The sequence below is a fragment of the Phyllostomus discolor genome, chromosome 8, assembly GCF_004126475.2.
Source record: "Phyllostomus discolor isolate MPI-MPIP mPhyDis1 chromosome 8, mPhyDis1.pri.v3, whole genome shotgun sequence".
Lineage (NCBI taxonomy): Eukaryota > Metazoa > Chordata > Mammalia > Chiroptera > Phyllostomidae > Phyllostomus > Phyllostomus discolor.
In genome coordinates this window covers 76,894,247-76,906,917 of record NC_040910.2, presented here as the reverse complement: position 1 = coordinate 76,906,917, position 12,671 = coordinate 76,894,247, and the positions used below count along the sequence as shown (strand labels likewise).

Sequence of the window (12,671 nt, the reverse complement as noted above, 5' to 3'; positions counted from 1 at the left end):
AACGTGTGGAGTGTGCATCCTGCGTGTCCCTCCTCAGCTCCCAGCTTATCCTGCGAGACCGTGCGTGAGTGGAAGGCGCCCAGGTGGCCCTGCCTCCCGTGTGTGCGCGCGCGGGGTCCCGGGCCGGCGCGCGCCGTGTGAGTGCGAGTGAGTGCGGCGCGGCTCGGCTCGCTTGGCTCCGCACCGCCCGCGCAGCCCGCACGCTCGCACTGCTTGGTTGCTACCAGGGTGACGCGGGCTGGGCCCGCCCCCTGCCTGCTGGCCCCTGGCACTCACTAGCGCCCGCCGCTGCCGAGCGGGTAGCAGCCGCGTCAGGGCCGTCCTGGGGCGCCGCCGGCGCTGCCCAAACGCCCCCGTCGCTTCCCACCGGCCCGCCGAGCCGCCCCCGGGCCGGGGCCGCGCCAGACCAGGCCGGGCTGCGCCCGGGCGGGACCGTGCTGCCTGCATGACCCTCCGGCGGCGCGGGGAGAAGGCGACCATCAGCATACAAGAGCATATGGCCATCGACGTGTGCCCCGGCCCCATCCGACCCATCAAGCAGATCTCCGACTACTTCCCCCGCTTCCCGCGGGGCCTGCCCCCGGCCACCGGGCCCCGCGCCGCTGCACCTCCGGACGCCCCCGCGCGCCCGGCCGAGGCCAGCGCTGGCCGGCGCAGCCCCTCCGACGGCGCCCGCGAGGAGGACGAGGATGTGGACCAACTCTTCGGAGCCTACGGCGCCAGCCCGGGCCCCAGCCCCGGCCCCAGCCCCGGCCCCAGCCCCGCGCGGCCGCCCGCCAAGCCGCCCGAGGAGGAGCCAGACGCCGACGGCTACGAGTCCGACGACTGCAGTAAGTTTCCAAGTCGCTGACTTCGCGCCCCGGCCCGCGGCTCGGCTTCTAACGCGCTCGCTAACCTCGCTGGCCCCTCGGGCCCCCTGCGGTCTCTCGTGGTCCCTCGGCACGCGCGCCCCGCCGGGTCGCGGCCCCTTGGCCCGTTCCGCGCGCTTTCCGCGCGCGCCGTGCAGACCCGGCCCCGACACCTCCCTCGACCCCGACCGGAGAGGTGGGAAGTTTGGGGGCGACCCGTGGGGCTGTCCCATTTCCGAGGTCCGGCTCACGGGAGCCCACGCCGCACCCCATCTCTGCCCGCCGCCCGGAGCTCCGGCGCGGGCGGCAGCTTTTGTTCCGGGGAAGGGCGGAGCTGCGCCCTGGGGAGACACCAGTTGCTGCTGCCCGCGCGGTAGCTCTCGGCCCGGAGTCCGCTGAGGGTGGGCCCCTCGGCCGAGGCTCAGACTGGAGCGGCAGGGGCGGGTGGCTAAGGGCGGGGACCCGCCGGCCTCCCGGGTGGGCCCCGCGGCCCGCAGAGCGCAGCGGATTTGCTGGCGCCCGGACCAAGGACCAGTGGACTGCGGGGCCGCTTGTCCTTTGGGAAAACCTTGGCGATTCCTCCTCCGGCGCCTGTGGACCCCCGCCACTGCGCTCGCCCGGGCCGCGGGCCTTCGCCCACCTGTTACTCCCGCTTCCCCGGCCAGGAAGGGCCCCCAGCCCGCGCCTCCTCCCCCCGGGACTGAGCCCCCAACCCCAGTGAGCAGGCTAGCACTGGGGGTCCCCGGGACCGAGGCCCGGCCAGCGGGCTCTCCTGGCGCCCTGCGCGTCTCTGAGGGTGCCTGCCGCGCCCGCCCCGGGACTGGAGGGGAAATGGAAGCTGAAGAGGTCGCTACCGGTGCGGAATGGGCTTGAGCGGGATGGGGGTGGGGAAGCGGGGAGCGCCGCTTGCAAGGCCCCCAACCCAGCTGCAGCCGCAGCCACGTCCCTCTCAGACCCGGAAAACCAGCGTCAAATGCCAGCCCTGCCTGGGATGTGGACCTTTCGGAGCAGGGGTCACTCGCGGGCGTCTCCAAGGCCCAGCGGGCCCCATCCCCCGCGCAGTGCAGCGAGGTTGGCTACGCCTGGCTTGGGTGCTCGCCAGGGCCTCGGGCTGGGGGTCGGCAGTTCCCCTAGGGTAAAATGTGCCTCTGGAAGCTGATGGTGGGGGTTACCAGCACGACTGGGGTGGGAAGGAGGGAAAGGGTGGCAGGTCTCTCTTCGCCTACCTAAGGGGGCCGGGAGGAGTGAGCATGAGGAGGACCATCAGCTGAGGCGGGTCAGGGCCCAGGTCTGGGGGGGGAACTTCCTGCTCTGCACTTTCCCTGGCCACCCCCGCCCTCCTGCCCGCCGCGTGGGGGTGGGAGTACCCCTGTACCTCCACTTTCCTGCCAGCTTGGGGAATTGCATTGGGAGAGTTTATTGGCCTCAGGGCTGTGCCCTGGATCCCCTCCCTCCGTTCCTGGCACCCTGGACAAAGTGCACCCCCTTACATGCTGTGTTTCTGGGTAGGCCCTAACTGGGACCCAAGTCACCCCTTTGGACACCCTGAACCCAAAGTAACCTCCTGAAGAAGGGATGGGGAACTTCTTCCTGCTTCTAGCGTCTCCTCTTCCACCCCGAGGGGGTGGGGGGCAGAGCAGGGCTTCTGCCTGAGCTTCAGGCAGCCCTCAGGGCGCCACCAAGGGTCCCCTGGACAACATACAACCAAGGGGTGAGAAATTTGGTCACATCTTTTGGCTATCCCTGACCCACAGACAAGGAGGGGACCAGAAATTCCAAAACTCAGGCCAACTGCCACGTGTCCAGTCCGTCAGCTCAGCAGTCCCTCACGGGGCCCAGTCCCAGCAGCAGGGAGGGGGCAGAGCTGGGGCCCCGGGCCCAGAGAGCTCACTGTCCTAGCCGGGCAGGCTCCCTGGGTGTCAGCAGTAGGGCGTGGTCCCAGACACAGCCTTCCTGGCCTGGCCTGCTGGCTGGCCACACCCCACGGTCAGGGCGCCCTGCTGAAAAGGGCTAGGGCAGAGGCAGTGTGTCTCAACCGGGGCCGGCCTGGGCCCCTCGCCCCCTTCAAGGGGCAGCCTGCCCTGGGCTGGGGTCCCATCAGTGGCTGAGCGAACACCCAGGCGTGGGAGCCCAGAAATCCTGCCTCCTGCCCTCGAGGGGGCTGAGTTCTGGGGCAGGAGCACTCCCAGGCCACACCCCCTCCTGGCTCTGACAACCAGATCCCAAAGATAAGCCTAAATGATTCAAGCCAGATGGTTCTTTACCCTGCTTTAGCCAGGGTTATGCTATTTGCTGCCCTAATTATTGGATTATCTCTCTTCTAACAACAACAACAAAAAATTAGGGCAGTTGCTCTCTTGTCCAAGGCCAAGAGTGAAGTGCTCTTTATTCATTTGGCCTTTCCTTCTCTGTAAAGCTCATCCATCCTTATTAAGTCACCTCAAATCACAAGCACAAAGCTGACATGTTCCAAACTGATCTAATAGAGGAGTAATGACGGACAGAAAACGCAGTGAATGTTAGAAGTGCCCCCCCACCCCAGTTGGTCCCCAAAGCACCCAGCTGAGCTGGGCTCCAAGGCTTACTGCCCTCCAGACGGGCCCCAGGGCCCACCCTCCGGGTGTACCTCTTCCTGCCCACCCACTCTCCACCTATGGGAACCCAGTCCCTTCTTCAAAGCTGGAAGGCTAGAATACTTTGGGTTGTAGTAGCAGAGAACTGAAAGTGTGTTAAACACTGAAGACCATTGAGGTCAGTGGCACCAGGCAGATTTATGCAGCAGCTCATTGGTTACGTCAATGGTGATGGTTCTGTTTGTCTTTCCACTTAGCCATGCTCATTTCTTCTTAGGCTGGTCTCCCTCGTGCTCCACGGTGGCTGCCGCAGATCCAGCCATCACAGGATAAGATCCTAGTTTTGATAAGGATCAGTTTCCTCTCCTAGGTCTCATTTTAAGAGCAAGGAAAGCTCTCTTGGAATCCCCAGGAGACCTGTCCTTCTGCCTCATTGGCCAGAATTGCATTATGTGCCCACGTTTACACCTGCCCTGCAGGATTCAGCCTGGGCCTGGGCCAGGACTTATGTCAGGGAGGCCTGGAGCAAGAAAAGAGTGCGGAATCCTGTTAGGCCTGCCCCGAAGGCCCTTGCCTGGTGCCATTTCCTGGACCCCGCTGGCAGTGATTTCTCTTCCTCTGAGCCAGCATGTCCTGCCGGACCCTGTTCTTATGCGCTCAGCACCACGAGACCACCTCCGTGCCAGGCACTGTGCTGGGCATGGAGATTCGAGACTGGCTGAGACACAGTCTCTGACATCAGGCAGTTTATGAAAATCAGCATGTACAAACAGCCCAGCAGTGAGGACAGCCAGGCAGGACCCCAACAGAAGGCGTGGCTTGCAGGGCTCCCCCACAGAGAGCACCCTGCTCGGGGGCTGGCGGGAGGGGGGAAGGGAGGTGCTGCTGGTGGAGGGCCTGCCGTACACACAGGTGCAGAGGTGCAGGCAGCAGCCCAGAGGAGGCAGAACAGTAAGCTGAAGTGGAAAAAAATTAATGATGAGGCCAAAGCCACCATGTCTCAGAGGAACAGAGGACCTTGAATGCCACACTGAGGTGGCTGAAATGAGTCCAGGAGGCAGTGGAGAACCTTTGAACAATTTAAAGCAGGGGGATAAATAGATTTATAAAAGTCCTAACCCTCTGCCTCTGAGCTCCTGGGAAGCAGGGGCGTATGACTCATCCTCTTTGTGTCCCCTGTGGTGCCCAGCTCTGTGCCTCAGTTTCCCCAGCCACGAAATGCTTTCAACTCAGGTTTAATCATTTATTACATTTTTAAAACAATTTGAGAGGCTGGCGTTTTTCTTAAAAAATAAAAAGCAGCAGATCTCCTAATCCCAGGAGTGCACGGGTGAGGAAAGTCCAGGCGCAAACCAAGGTCAGAGTGATGCCGTCAGTCTCCATCCGCAGAGCAGAGGGACGGCAGCCTCCGTTCAGCCTCAGAGGCACCAACAGGGGCTTGAGCTTGATTTCCTCAGAATTAGCCCCATTAAAGCTCTATAATTACCAACAAGCGGGTGACAACTCTCAAAGGCCCATTAGTGACCAGCGCTCATTATTTTTCCAAGGACGTAAACTTTAGCCAGGACACGTGATTTGAGTGACTCAAGGGCAGGGCCCTGGGGCTCACACAGACCAGGCCTTCACCTGCCCCGAGGGCCCTCCCCACCTGGGCCACAGCCTAGGGTGCGCTGTGACTCCGAGGCCCCCCTGCAGGGCACGGCCAAGCCCTTTGTGGTCCCCAAGAGCGACTCTGTGTTTCTCTCTTGTTTTCTCCATGGTATTCTCCTGAGATTTCAGCTAAACTAAGTGGTAGACAAAAAAATGTGGAAGCCACTAAGCTTTAAGACAGGAACTATCAGGATGGAAATGAAGAGACCTAGATTCTGCCCTGGCCGGGTGGTTGAGTTGGTTGGAGCATCATCCCGCACACCAAAAGGTTGTGGGTTTGATTTGCAGTCAGGGCACACACTTGGGTTGCAGGTTTGATCCCCAGTTGGGGCGTGTATGGGAGGCGGCCAACTGAAGTTTCTCTCATTGATGTTTCTCTCTCTCTCAAATCAATGAACATATCTTCAGGTGAGGATTAAAAAAAAAAAAAGAAAGGCCTAGATTCTGTGTCCAGCTCTGCTGTACCGCCCTGAACAGGTCACCTCCCCTCTCCGAGTCTCGTTTCTCTGAACGGGAAGTGAAGACTTTGCACTACAGCACCCCTGAGACAGCCCCACCACTGTGAAGTCTCTCAGATGGCCACTGAGCCCTGGCTGGTCTGGCTCAGCTGGCCGCTGCATCCTCCCGTAGACATGAGGGTCTCTGGTTCCATTCCCCGTCAGGGCCACATAACCAGGCTGCAGGTTTGATCCCCGATCGGGAAAAATGTGGGAGGCAACCAGTTGGTGTTTCTCTCTCACATTGGTGTCTCTCTCCCCCACCCACCCCAAAGCAATGAAAAAAATGAAAAAAAAAAGTCTTCAGATGAGGATTAAAAAATAATAATAAAAATAAATGGTGGCTGAGCTTCTATTTATAAACTATTATTTCTTACAAAACTTTCATTGAAGTTCAAAGCAATTCATCAGCCTCACCCTGGGGCGACACGAGGCATGCTGCTCCTTCCCGGAAAGAGGTAACAGGTGTGAGCTCCACTGAGCAGCCCCGGCAGCTCTCACACGGGGGAGTCTGGGCACCCAGTGGAAGGGGCTCCCCTCTGCTCCTGGAGCTGTTTCCTGTGGGAAGCAGATGGCGCCTCCATCGCCCTGGCCTGTCCTCCTCTGGGACTGGGAAGCGGGCAGAGATCATGGAGTGTGCATTTTAACACGCGGGTATCGCGCGAGGAGCAGCGGGAGGGAGGTTGGTTTGCATGGACCGGCCACGTGAACTGAACATCTGCTCTTTGCTGGTGTCCCAGGTGCGGCTGGGGCATGGCCCCGCTCTCCGGAGGCTATCGTCTGGGAGCAGCAAGTCACGGGTGGGCATGAACTGAACAGCAGTGATGGCCTGTTGTGTGAAGCCACAGCTTTGGAGAATATTATTACAAAAGCATAGACCTGGAGAATGTTGGGCCCGTGAATAGGTTTTAGAGGCATGGTGACAGATACCTCACCTAGAGTGCTCTGGCCTGCCCACCTGCATGGGGAGCTAGGAATACGGGCAGCGAAGGGCTCGAGACAGCTTTAAAGTAACAGTATTCTCAGGGAAAAAAAAAATGTTCCGCCCTGGCTGGCGTAGCTCAGTGGATTGAGCGGGGGCTGCGAACCAGGCATTATAGGTTCGATTCCCAGTCAGGGCACATGCCTGGGTTGCAGGCCATGGCCCCCAGCAACTGCACATTGATGTTTCTCTCTCTCTTTCTCTCTCCCTTCCCTCTCTAAAAATAAATAAATAAAATCTAAAAAAAAAAAAAAAAAAAAAAAATGTTCCCTTAGGCTCCTCGCAAGGCCTGTTGACTCCTAATTGGACACAATTCTAACAAGTATTCTCACTTGGTTTCAGAGAATAAACAAGTACCTGTTGAATGGGCGGGAGCCAGGTCTGTGCTGGCGGATGCACAGGCTCTAGCAGGAGTTCCAAGCTGATGGCAGAGCAGGGGGCAGAGACGAGGAAAACCAGGGGTCGCCCGGCGGGGGAACCGACACGCACCCTGTTCCCTGTCGGTGCCACGGCTGCGCCACAGAGCAGTAGTTGTCATCACAGCAATGACTCAGGGTACCCAGAAAAGTGTAGGTGACAGTTGCCTGTGCGACTCACCACCCCGGGAGGGGAGTGATCCAGTTTGGAGCGAGTTCATTCCGGAAGGTGTCTCAGAGGGGCAAGTACAGTTATCTGGAAAAGTCACCGAAATGGATCTGCTCCTTCTATAATTATCTCGCCAGTGCTTTCGGCACCGCAGGCATTTTTTGCAGCACGACATTGTGAGGTGGGTACTCCGGTGTCTCCATCTTGTGGAGGAAACTGAGGCAGGGAGAGGTTGGGTAAGCTGCCAGAGGTCACACCGCAAGGAAGTACAGAGTTGGGATTTGAACCCAGGGTCATGTGCCCCCAGGCAAGGACAGAGACGTGGGCGGTGTGCCTTGTCCTGTGTTAGAAGTTGGGGAGCAAGCCACAGATGACGCACCAGCACCTCGGAATGAAGGGCGGCTCCAGTGCCCCGGTTTTCATTTGCCCATTTCTCTGCAGCACCCAAATTTTGCCAGGCCTGGGCCCCTGTAGGAGCCCGGGGCCTGCCGGCAGTGTGGTCCCTGTGACACCCACTCAGCTCCACCGTTGTCATGGTGAGAAGGCATCTGTGGTTCAGAAGTGAACAGGTGGGTGTGGCTAGTAGGCCCATGGTGGGTGTGGCCCTCTCCTACTATCACTCCACCCCACACCCTTTTATTGGCCTGTGGTTGGATCTCCCTTCCCCAGCCCCACTGTGCAATGGCCAACTCCTATTCAGCCTTCAGGCATCACCTCCTCCAGGAAGCTATCCCTGAGGGCCACAATTCACATCAAGGCCAGGCACCCCCATCACTCTTAGTCCACCAGACTCTATTATGGCAAATTCTTTTCATCTGTTACTCCCATTGAGCTGTGCTTTCCTTGGGGCCCAAACCAAGCCTTATTATCTTCATCCCCAGAGTCTGCATATGACAGACATTTGGTAAGGAAAGGAATGAATGAATGAATGAGTGAAGTAGATACAGTTGACCAGCCCAGGAGGCTTCAAGCAGGATCTGGGCCTCTAAAGACTTCCTGCAAAAGTGCACTTGCTGTCCAGGGACTCGGCCCAGGTCCGCCCCCACCACAACTCTCATCTTCATGCCGGGAGCCACGTCAACACAGGAGGCCACAGCTGCCATGTGTGACTGCCCCCAAGGGTGGCAGCTGCACCCAATTATCGCTGCATTCCCTGCCAAGCCCTTGGGAATCCCCCACTGCCTTTACAAGGCTTGGTGGTGACAGCATGAGGGCCCAGCTGGCTCTGCAGAGCCCGCCAGGCCCCCAAGGGGCCGGAGACCAGGGACCCACACCCCGAGTGTTGCTGGGAGGTGGGCGAGGGGACCCGCCAGTCGGCCTGCCGGGGCTGCAGGCTGGCAAAGCCTCGTCTCTTCTGCTTCTCACACACCCTTGTGGCATCTAACGCGTGAGGGGAACTGAGACCGAGGCCCAGAGTGTCAGGGGCTCAAGGAGGGTGGGAGAGGACAGCACTCCTAAGGCCGAGCGTCAAGTACACATGGGTGGCAGCACAGCGCAGGGTGTCGGGGCCTGGGTCTCCCTCTTGGGCCTCCACTCACGGGGACTGGGGGCCACGGACCCAGCCTCTCTGAGCCTCAGCCCCTCATCCAGAAAGGGGGAACAATACTGCTCACTTCCCAGGCTTGGGAAGCTGGGCAGAGGGATTGACGGGCCTCGCTGGTGACGGGCCTCGCTGGTGGCGGTCGCTGCGGCACCGGCACCCCGTCCGACCTCGCAGAGGTGGGTGACGCTTCTCCACCGTGCGGCCGATGCATGACCTGAGGCCCCCTTTGTCCGCAGCCGTCCTGGGCACGCTGGACTTCAGCCTCCTCTACGACCAGGAGAACAACGCCCTGCACTGCACCATCAGCAAGGCCAAGGTAGGCCCCGGGGCTCCCCTTCCCCAGACCCAGGGTCCTGGAGGAGGGGCTCAGGGCGGCAGGCCGATCCCCCCCCCCGCCCCGCCCACTTCCTGGTGTCTGGCTGTGTGGGAGCAGGGCCTGGAGGGAACTTTTGCCTAAATCATCTCAGCTGCCCTAAAAAGCCCTCAGACGAAAGTGTGGGGGAGGGGAGCAGAATCCTAGAAAGAGGAGGGGATGAGAGGATGGAGGCCTGGGCGGGGATGCCAGGGGGCAGAGGCCCCCGGCTGGCGCGGGGCTGCTGAGGGGGGAGGGGTGCCACTGTCCCACTCTGCACGCCGAGGCCACTCCGGGCAGGAGTCATCTCCGCCGGCTGGCGTGTGCCAGCGCCGTGTTCTCAGTCTGCCGTTCCCTTCGTGCCCGCACACATCGCTCCCCCGGGAGGAAGGTGCCCAAGCTGATGTTCTCTCCAAAGGTAAGGCCGGCGGTGCAGCCTAGTAGGGCCTCCCAGTAGAGTCGTAGAAGGGCCAGGGCCTGGCTTAGAGCCGGGAGCTGCCTGGGCCCAGACCCCCCCCACCAACCCCACACCCCCGCCGCAGTCCCCCAGCCTGCGAGCTTCTCTGCCCTCCCTCCCACCCACCGGGAGGGACAGGCTGCCTGCCACTGCCCCAGCTGGGCCCCTCCCAGCTTGGGCCCCACCCCTGCACTGCCAGGGCACCTAGAGGCCTGCACGCTCCATCCCGACCCCCACCCTTCCTCTGGGAGCTGTTCGGGCAGCCATGCAGAGCACGACCAGCCTGACACAGCCGGGACTCCAGACCTGCCCGGGTACGGGCTGAGAACCCAGTGACCCCCAGCTATGCCAAGGTGGAGGGCAGATGGCAAAGTGCAAACAGACCCAGCTTTGTACAGGTCGTACAGGTATGGGGACGGAATGGGCACTGGCTGCCCGGTCACTCTGACCAGAGCCATCCCTTCTCCTCCCCACACCAGACACGGGGCCCTCCGGCACTGTGCGCCCCGCCTTCCTGACCCGGGCCCCAGAGGGCCTGTGCAGGTGTAGTGGGTGCAGACATGTGTATGTACAGGTAGGTCTCTGGGCAACTGCGTGTACACTCGTGTATGTTCATTTAGGGGTGCGTCACTCGAGGCATTTGAGGTGGGGGATGGGAGGACCCCAAGCCATGGCAGCTCCCCATTCTCCAGGTCACTCCCTGCTTAGATCCCGTTCCTCACAGGAGGGGGTGGCGCAGGCATGCGAGGAGGAGCCCCGGGGCTCAGAAAGCCGAGTTGGGGCTGACAGGCAGTGCCCTCAGGGGACTCTGGGAGGAGGCCAGATGCCTGGGCGCCAGACCCCGGTCTGGCCACCCTCCCCTGGGTAAGTGGAACAGCCTGTTTGCATATCTGTGACTCACTCAGGGTTAGCCATCCCCGCCGACTCGGTGGCTGTGAGCATCAGGTGATCGAGTACCGATGCTGCCCTGGGGCACAGTGCCAGGTGGCAGGTGCCCACCCATGTGCACATGGACACGAGGGCCCTCACGTCCACGGAGAAGCTACGAAAACCGGCAGACCCCCAGTCTGGGCACTTCGTGGGAGCAGGCAAGAGGCCAGGAGAGGGACTGGCGTTCGGAAGGGCTGCCTCACTGCCGTGGTGGACGCCAGGCCTGTGAGCCAAGCCTCGTCCGGAGCGGCCCCACAGAGCAGCACAGAGCTCAGATGCCCCGCCCCCGCCCTCAGCCACTTCTCTGGCTTCTTCCCAGGGGGCTGGCGTGTAGGGAAAGGGGAGCAAACCCCCGCTGCTCAGGCCCTGGGTAGCATTACCTCAACCTGCACTCCAGCCCTGGGAAGTGCGCACTGTTAACCCCTTTCACAGATGGCAAAGCTGAGGCTCAGGAGACCAAGGAACTCCTTCCCTTACCCAGCTCACAAGTGCAGGAGCTGCCTGGCCGGGCCAGCCTGGCTCTGAGACCCGTGTGCCCCTCACAGAAGCAGAGCGGAGGTGGTTGGAGGTGCCCACCTGGGGGCTCCTTTAAACCGAGGTGGGGCAGGGACAGGAGAGCCTTAGCTCCCCTGGGAGGTGGGCCTGGTCACGGACAGCCGACTAGCTCACCTCTGAGTGACGCCATGGGGGCGTCAGCTCGGCTTACACACGCCACAGCTGCCTCCCTAGTCCCTGTGTGCATTGCAGAAGAAAAACAGTACAATTTTCAGAAACAAGAGCAGGCATGGGGTCAGCTAAGTCCTGTCTGTTTATGGGTCTGTCCGCTGGTCTCCTGGCTGGGCGTGCCGATTGTTCCACGAGTGAGGGACGCCACCTTGTGGAGGGACCCTCCGAGGCCTGCCCGCCGGCCAGCTGTGTGGCCTCCACAGACGCAGCCGGGCCGAGAGCTGCGGCGAACCCAGGGAGAAATGGAGCCTGGTCTGCAGGACACAGACCATTTTCTCCCGCTCCAGGGGGCCATGTGCAGATGGGCGGACAGGCGGTCCTGTGGTTGGGGTCAGTGAGGGGACTTTTGTTTGGAGAGTCGGGGGAGGGGTACAGGAGAAGGAGGGGCCTGACCAAAGCCGGGTAATAGAGGCCTCTTTCGGAGAAAGGTGAGACACCTGGGCTCCAAGAGGAGGAGAAGGGGAAGAGAGAGGCTGCTCCGCCAAACAAACACCCGTGCCTGCCCTGGGCTGGGACAGTTCCGGGAGGGAGATCATGCCAGCGCTGAGCCCCCTCACTGCCCCTTCTCAGAGTGCGGCACCGGGGGCTTCTGTGAAGAGGGTCATGAACGACCGAGCCAGGTGGCCTAGGGAACAAGGAATTCCTGCTGACCCAGGAGCCCAGAGGCCCTGGGGGCTCCATGTCCCCGACCCCCAGTTCACAGCCTTCGCTGTTCTCCTCTGTTCAGGGCCTGAAGCCGATGGACCACAACGGGCTGGCGGACCCCTATGTCAAGCTGCACCTGCTGCCCGGAGCCAGTAAGGTGAGGGGGTCTGCCCACTGGGACGGGGGCCCAGGCTGGGCTTGGGGCACCCAGGGAGGCCTGTAGCTCTCACACCCGCCTCAGAGCAGAGCCCAAGCAAGCTGATGAGACTGCAGCCATCCACCCGAGCACCCGCTCAGCCCCGCACCCTCCGGACCTCCTGAGGACCTAGGGTCAGCACTGCCTGCCCACTGAGCTGGCAACACTCTCCAGAGAATTTCCAGGCCAGCATTTCACAAAGAAAGTCTTAGCTGGAGGTTAATATTAGGTTTTTAAGAAGGGTTCTGCCTTGGCCGGGTTGCTCAGTGGGTTGGAGCATCGTCCTGTACACCAAGAGGTTGAAGGTTCAATTCCAGGTCAGGGCACATACAGGTGGCAACTAATCAATGTTTCTGTCTCATACCCATGTTTCTGTCTCTCTCTTTCTCCCTCCCACCTTTCCTCTCTCTCTAAAGTCAATAAAAACATATCCTGCCCTGGCTGGTGTGGCTCAGTGGATTGAGCACTGGCCTTCAAACCAAAGAGTTGCCAGTTCGATTCCCATCTACAGCACATGCCTGGGTTGCAGGCCAGGTCCCCAGTAGGGGGCGTGCGAGAGGCAGCCACACATGGATGTTTGTCTCCCTCTCTTTCTCCCTCCCTTTCCTTCTCTAAAAATAAATAAATGAACTCTTAAAAAAAAACATATCCCGGGGTAAAAATTAAAAATAAATAAATAAAAGGGTT

The 12,671-nt window shown here is 60.7% G+C and overlaps 1 protein-coding gene across 4 annotated transcripts in view; it reads left to right on the top strand.

Annotated features, from left to right (window-relative positions):
• The first annotated feature begins 204 nt into the window (after nucleotides 1-204).
• Nucleotides 205-12,671, top strand: part of DOC2B (double C2 domain beta) — a 29,878-nt gene continuing 17,411 nt past the window's right edge. For 2 of the 4 annotated variants that reach the window (XR_004904798.1, XM_036033281.1), the window contains exons 1-4: nucleotides 207-830; nucleotides 8,915-8,994; nucleotides 9,422-9,448; nucleotides 11,871-11,945. Coding sequence is in view for 3 of the 4 variants with exons in the window: in XM_036033281.1 (XP_035889174.1) it covers nucleotides 446-830; nucleotides 8,915-8,994; nucleotides 9,422-9,448; nucleotides 11,871-11,945 (567 nt within the window). In the remaining variant the exon portion in view is untranslated. Of the gene's footprint in view, nucleotides 831-8,914; nucleotides 8,995-9,421; nucleotides 9,449-11,870; nucleotides 11,946-12,671 lie in introns of all 4 variants that reach the window. The other 2 variants (XM_028522005.2, XM_036033282.1) reach the window with 2 other exon arrangements.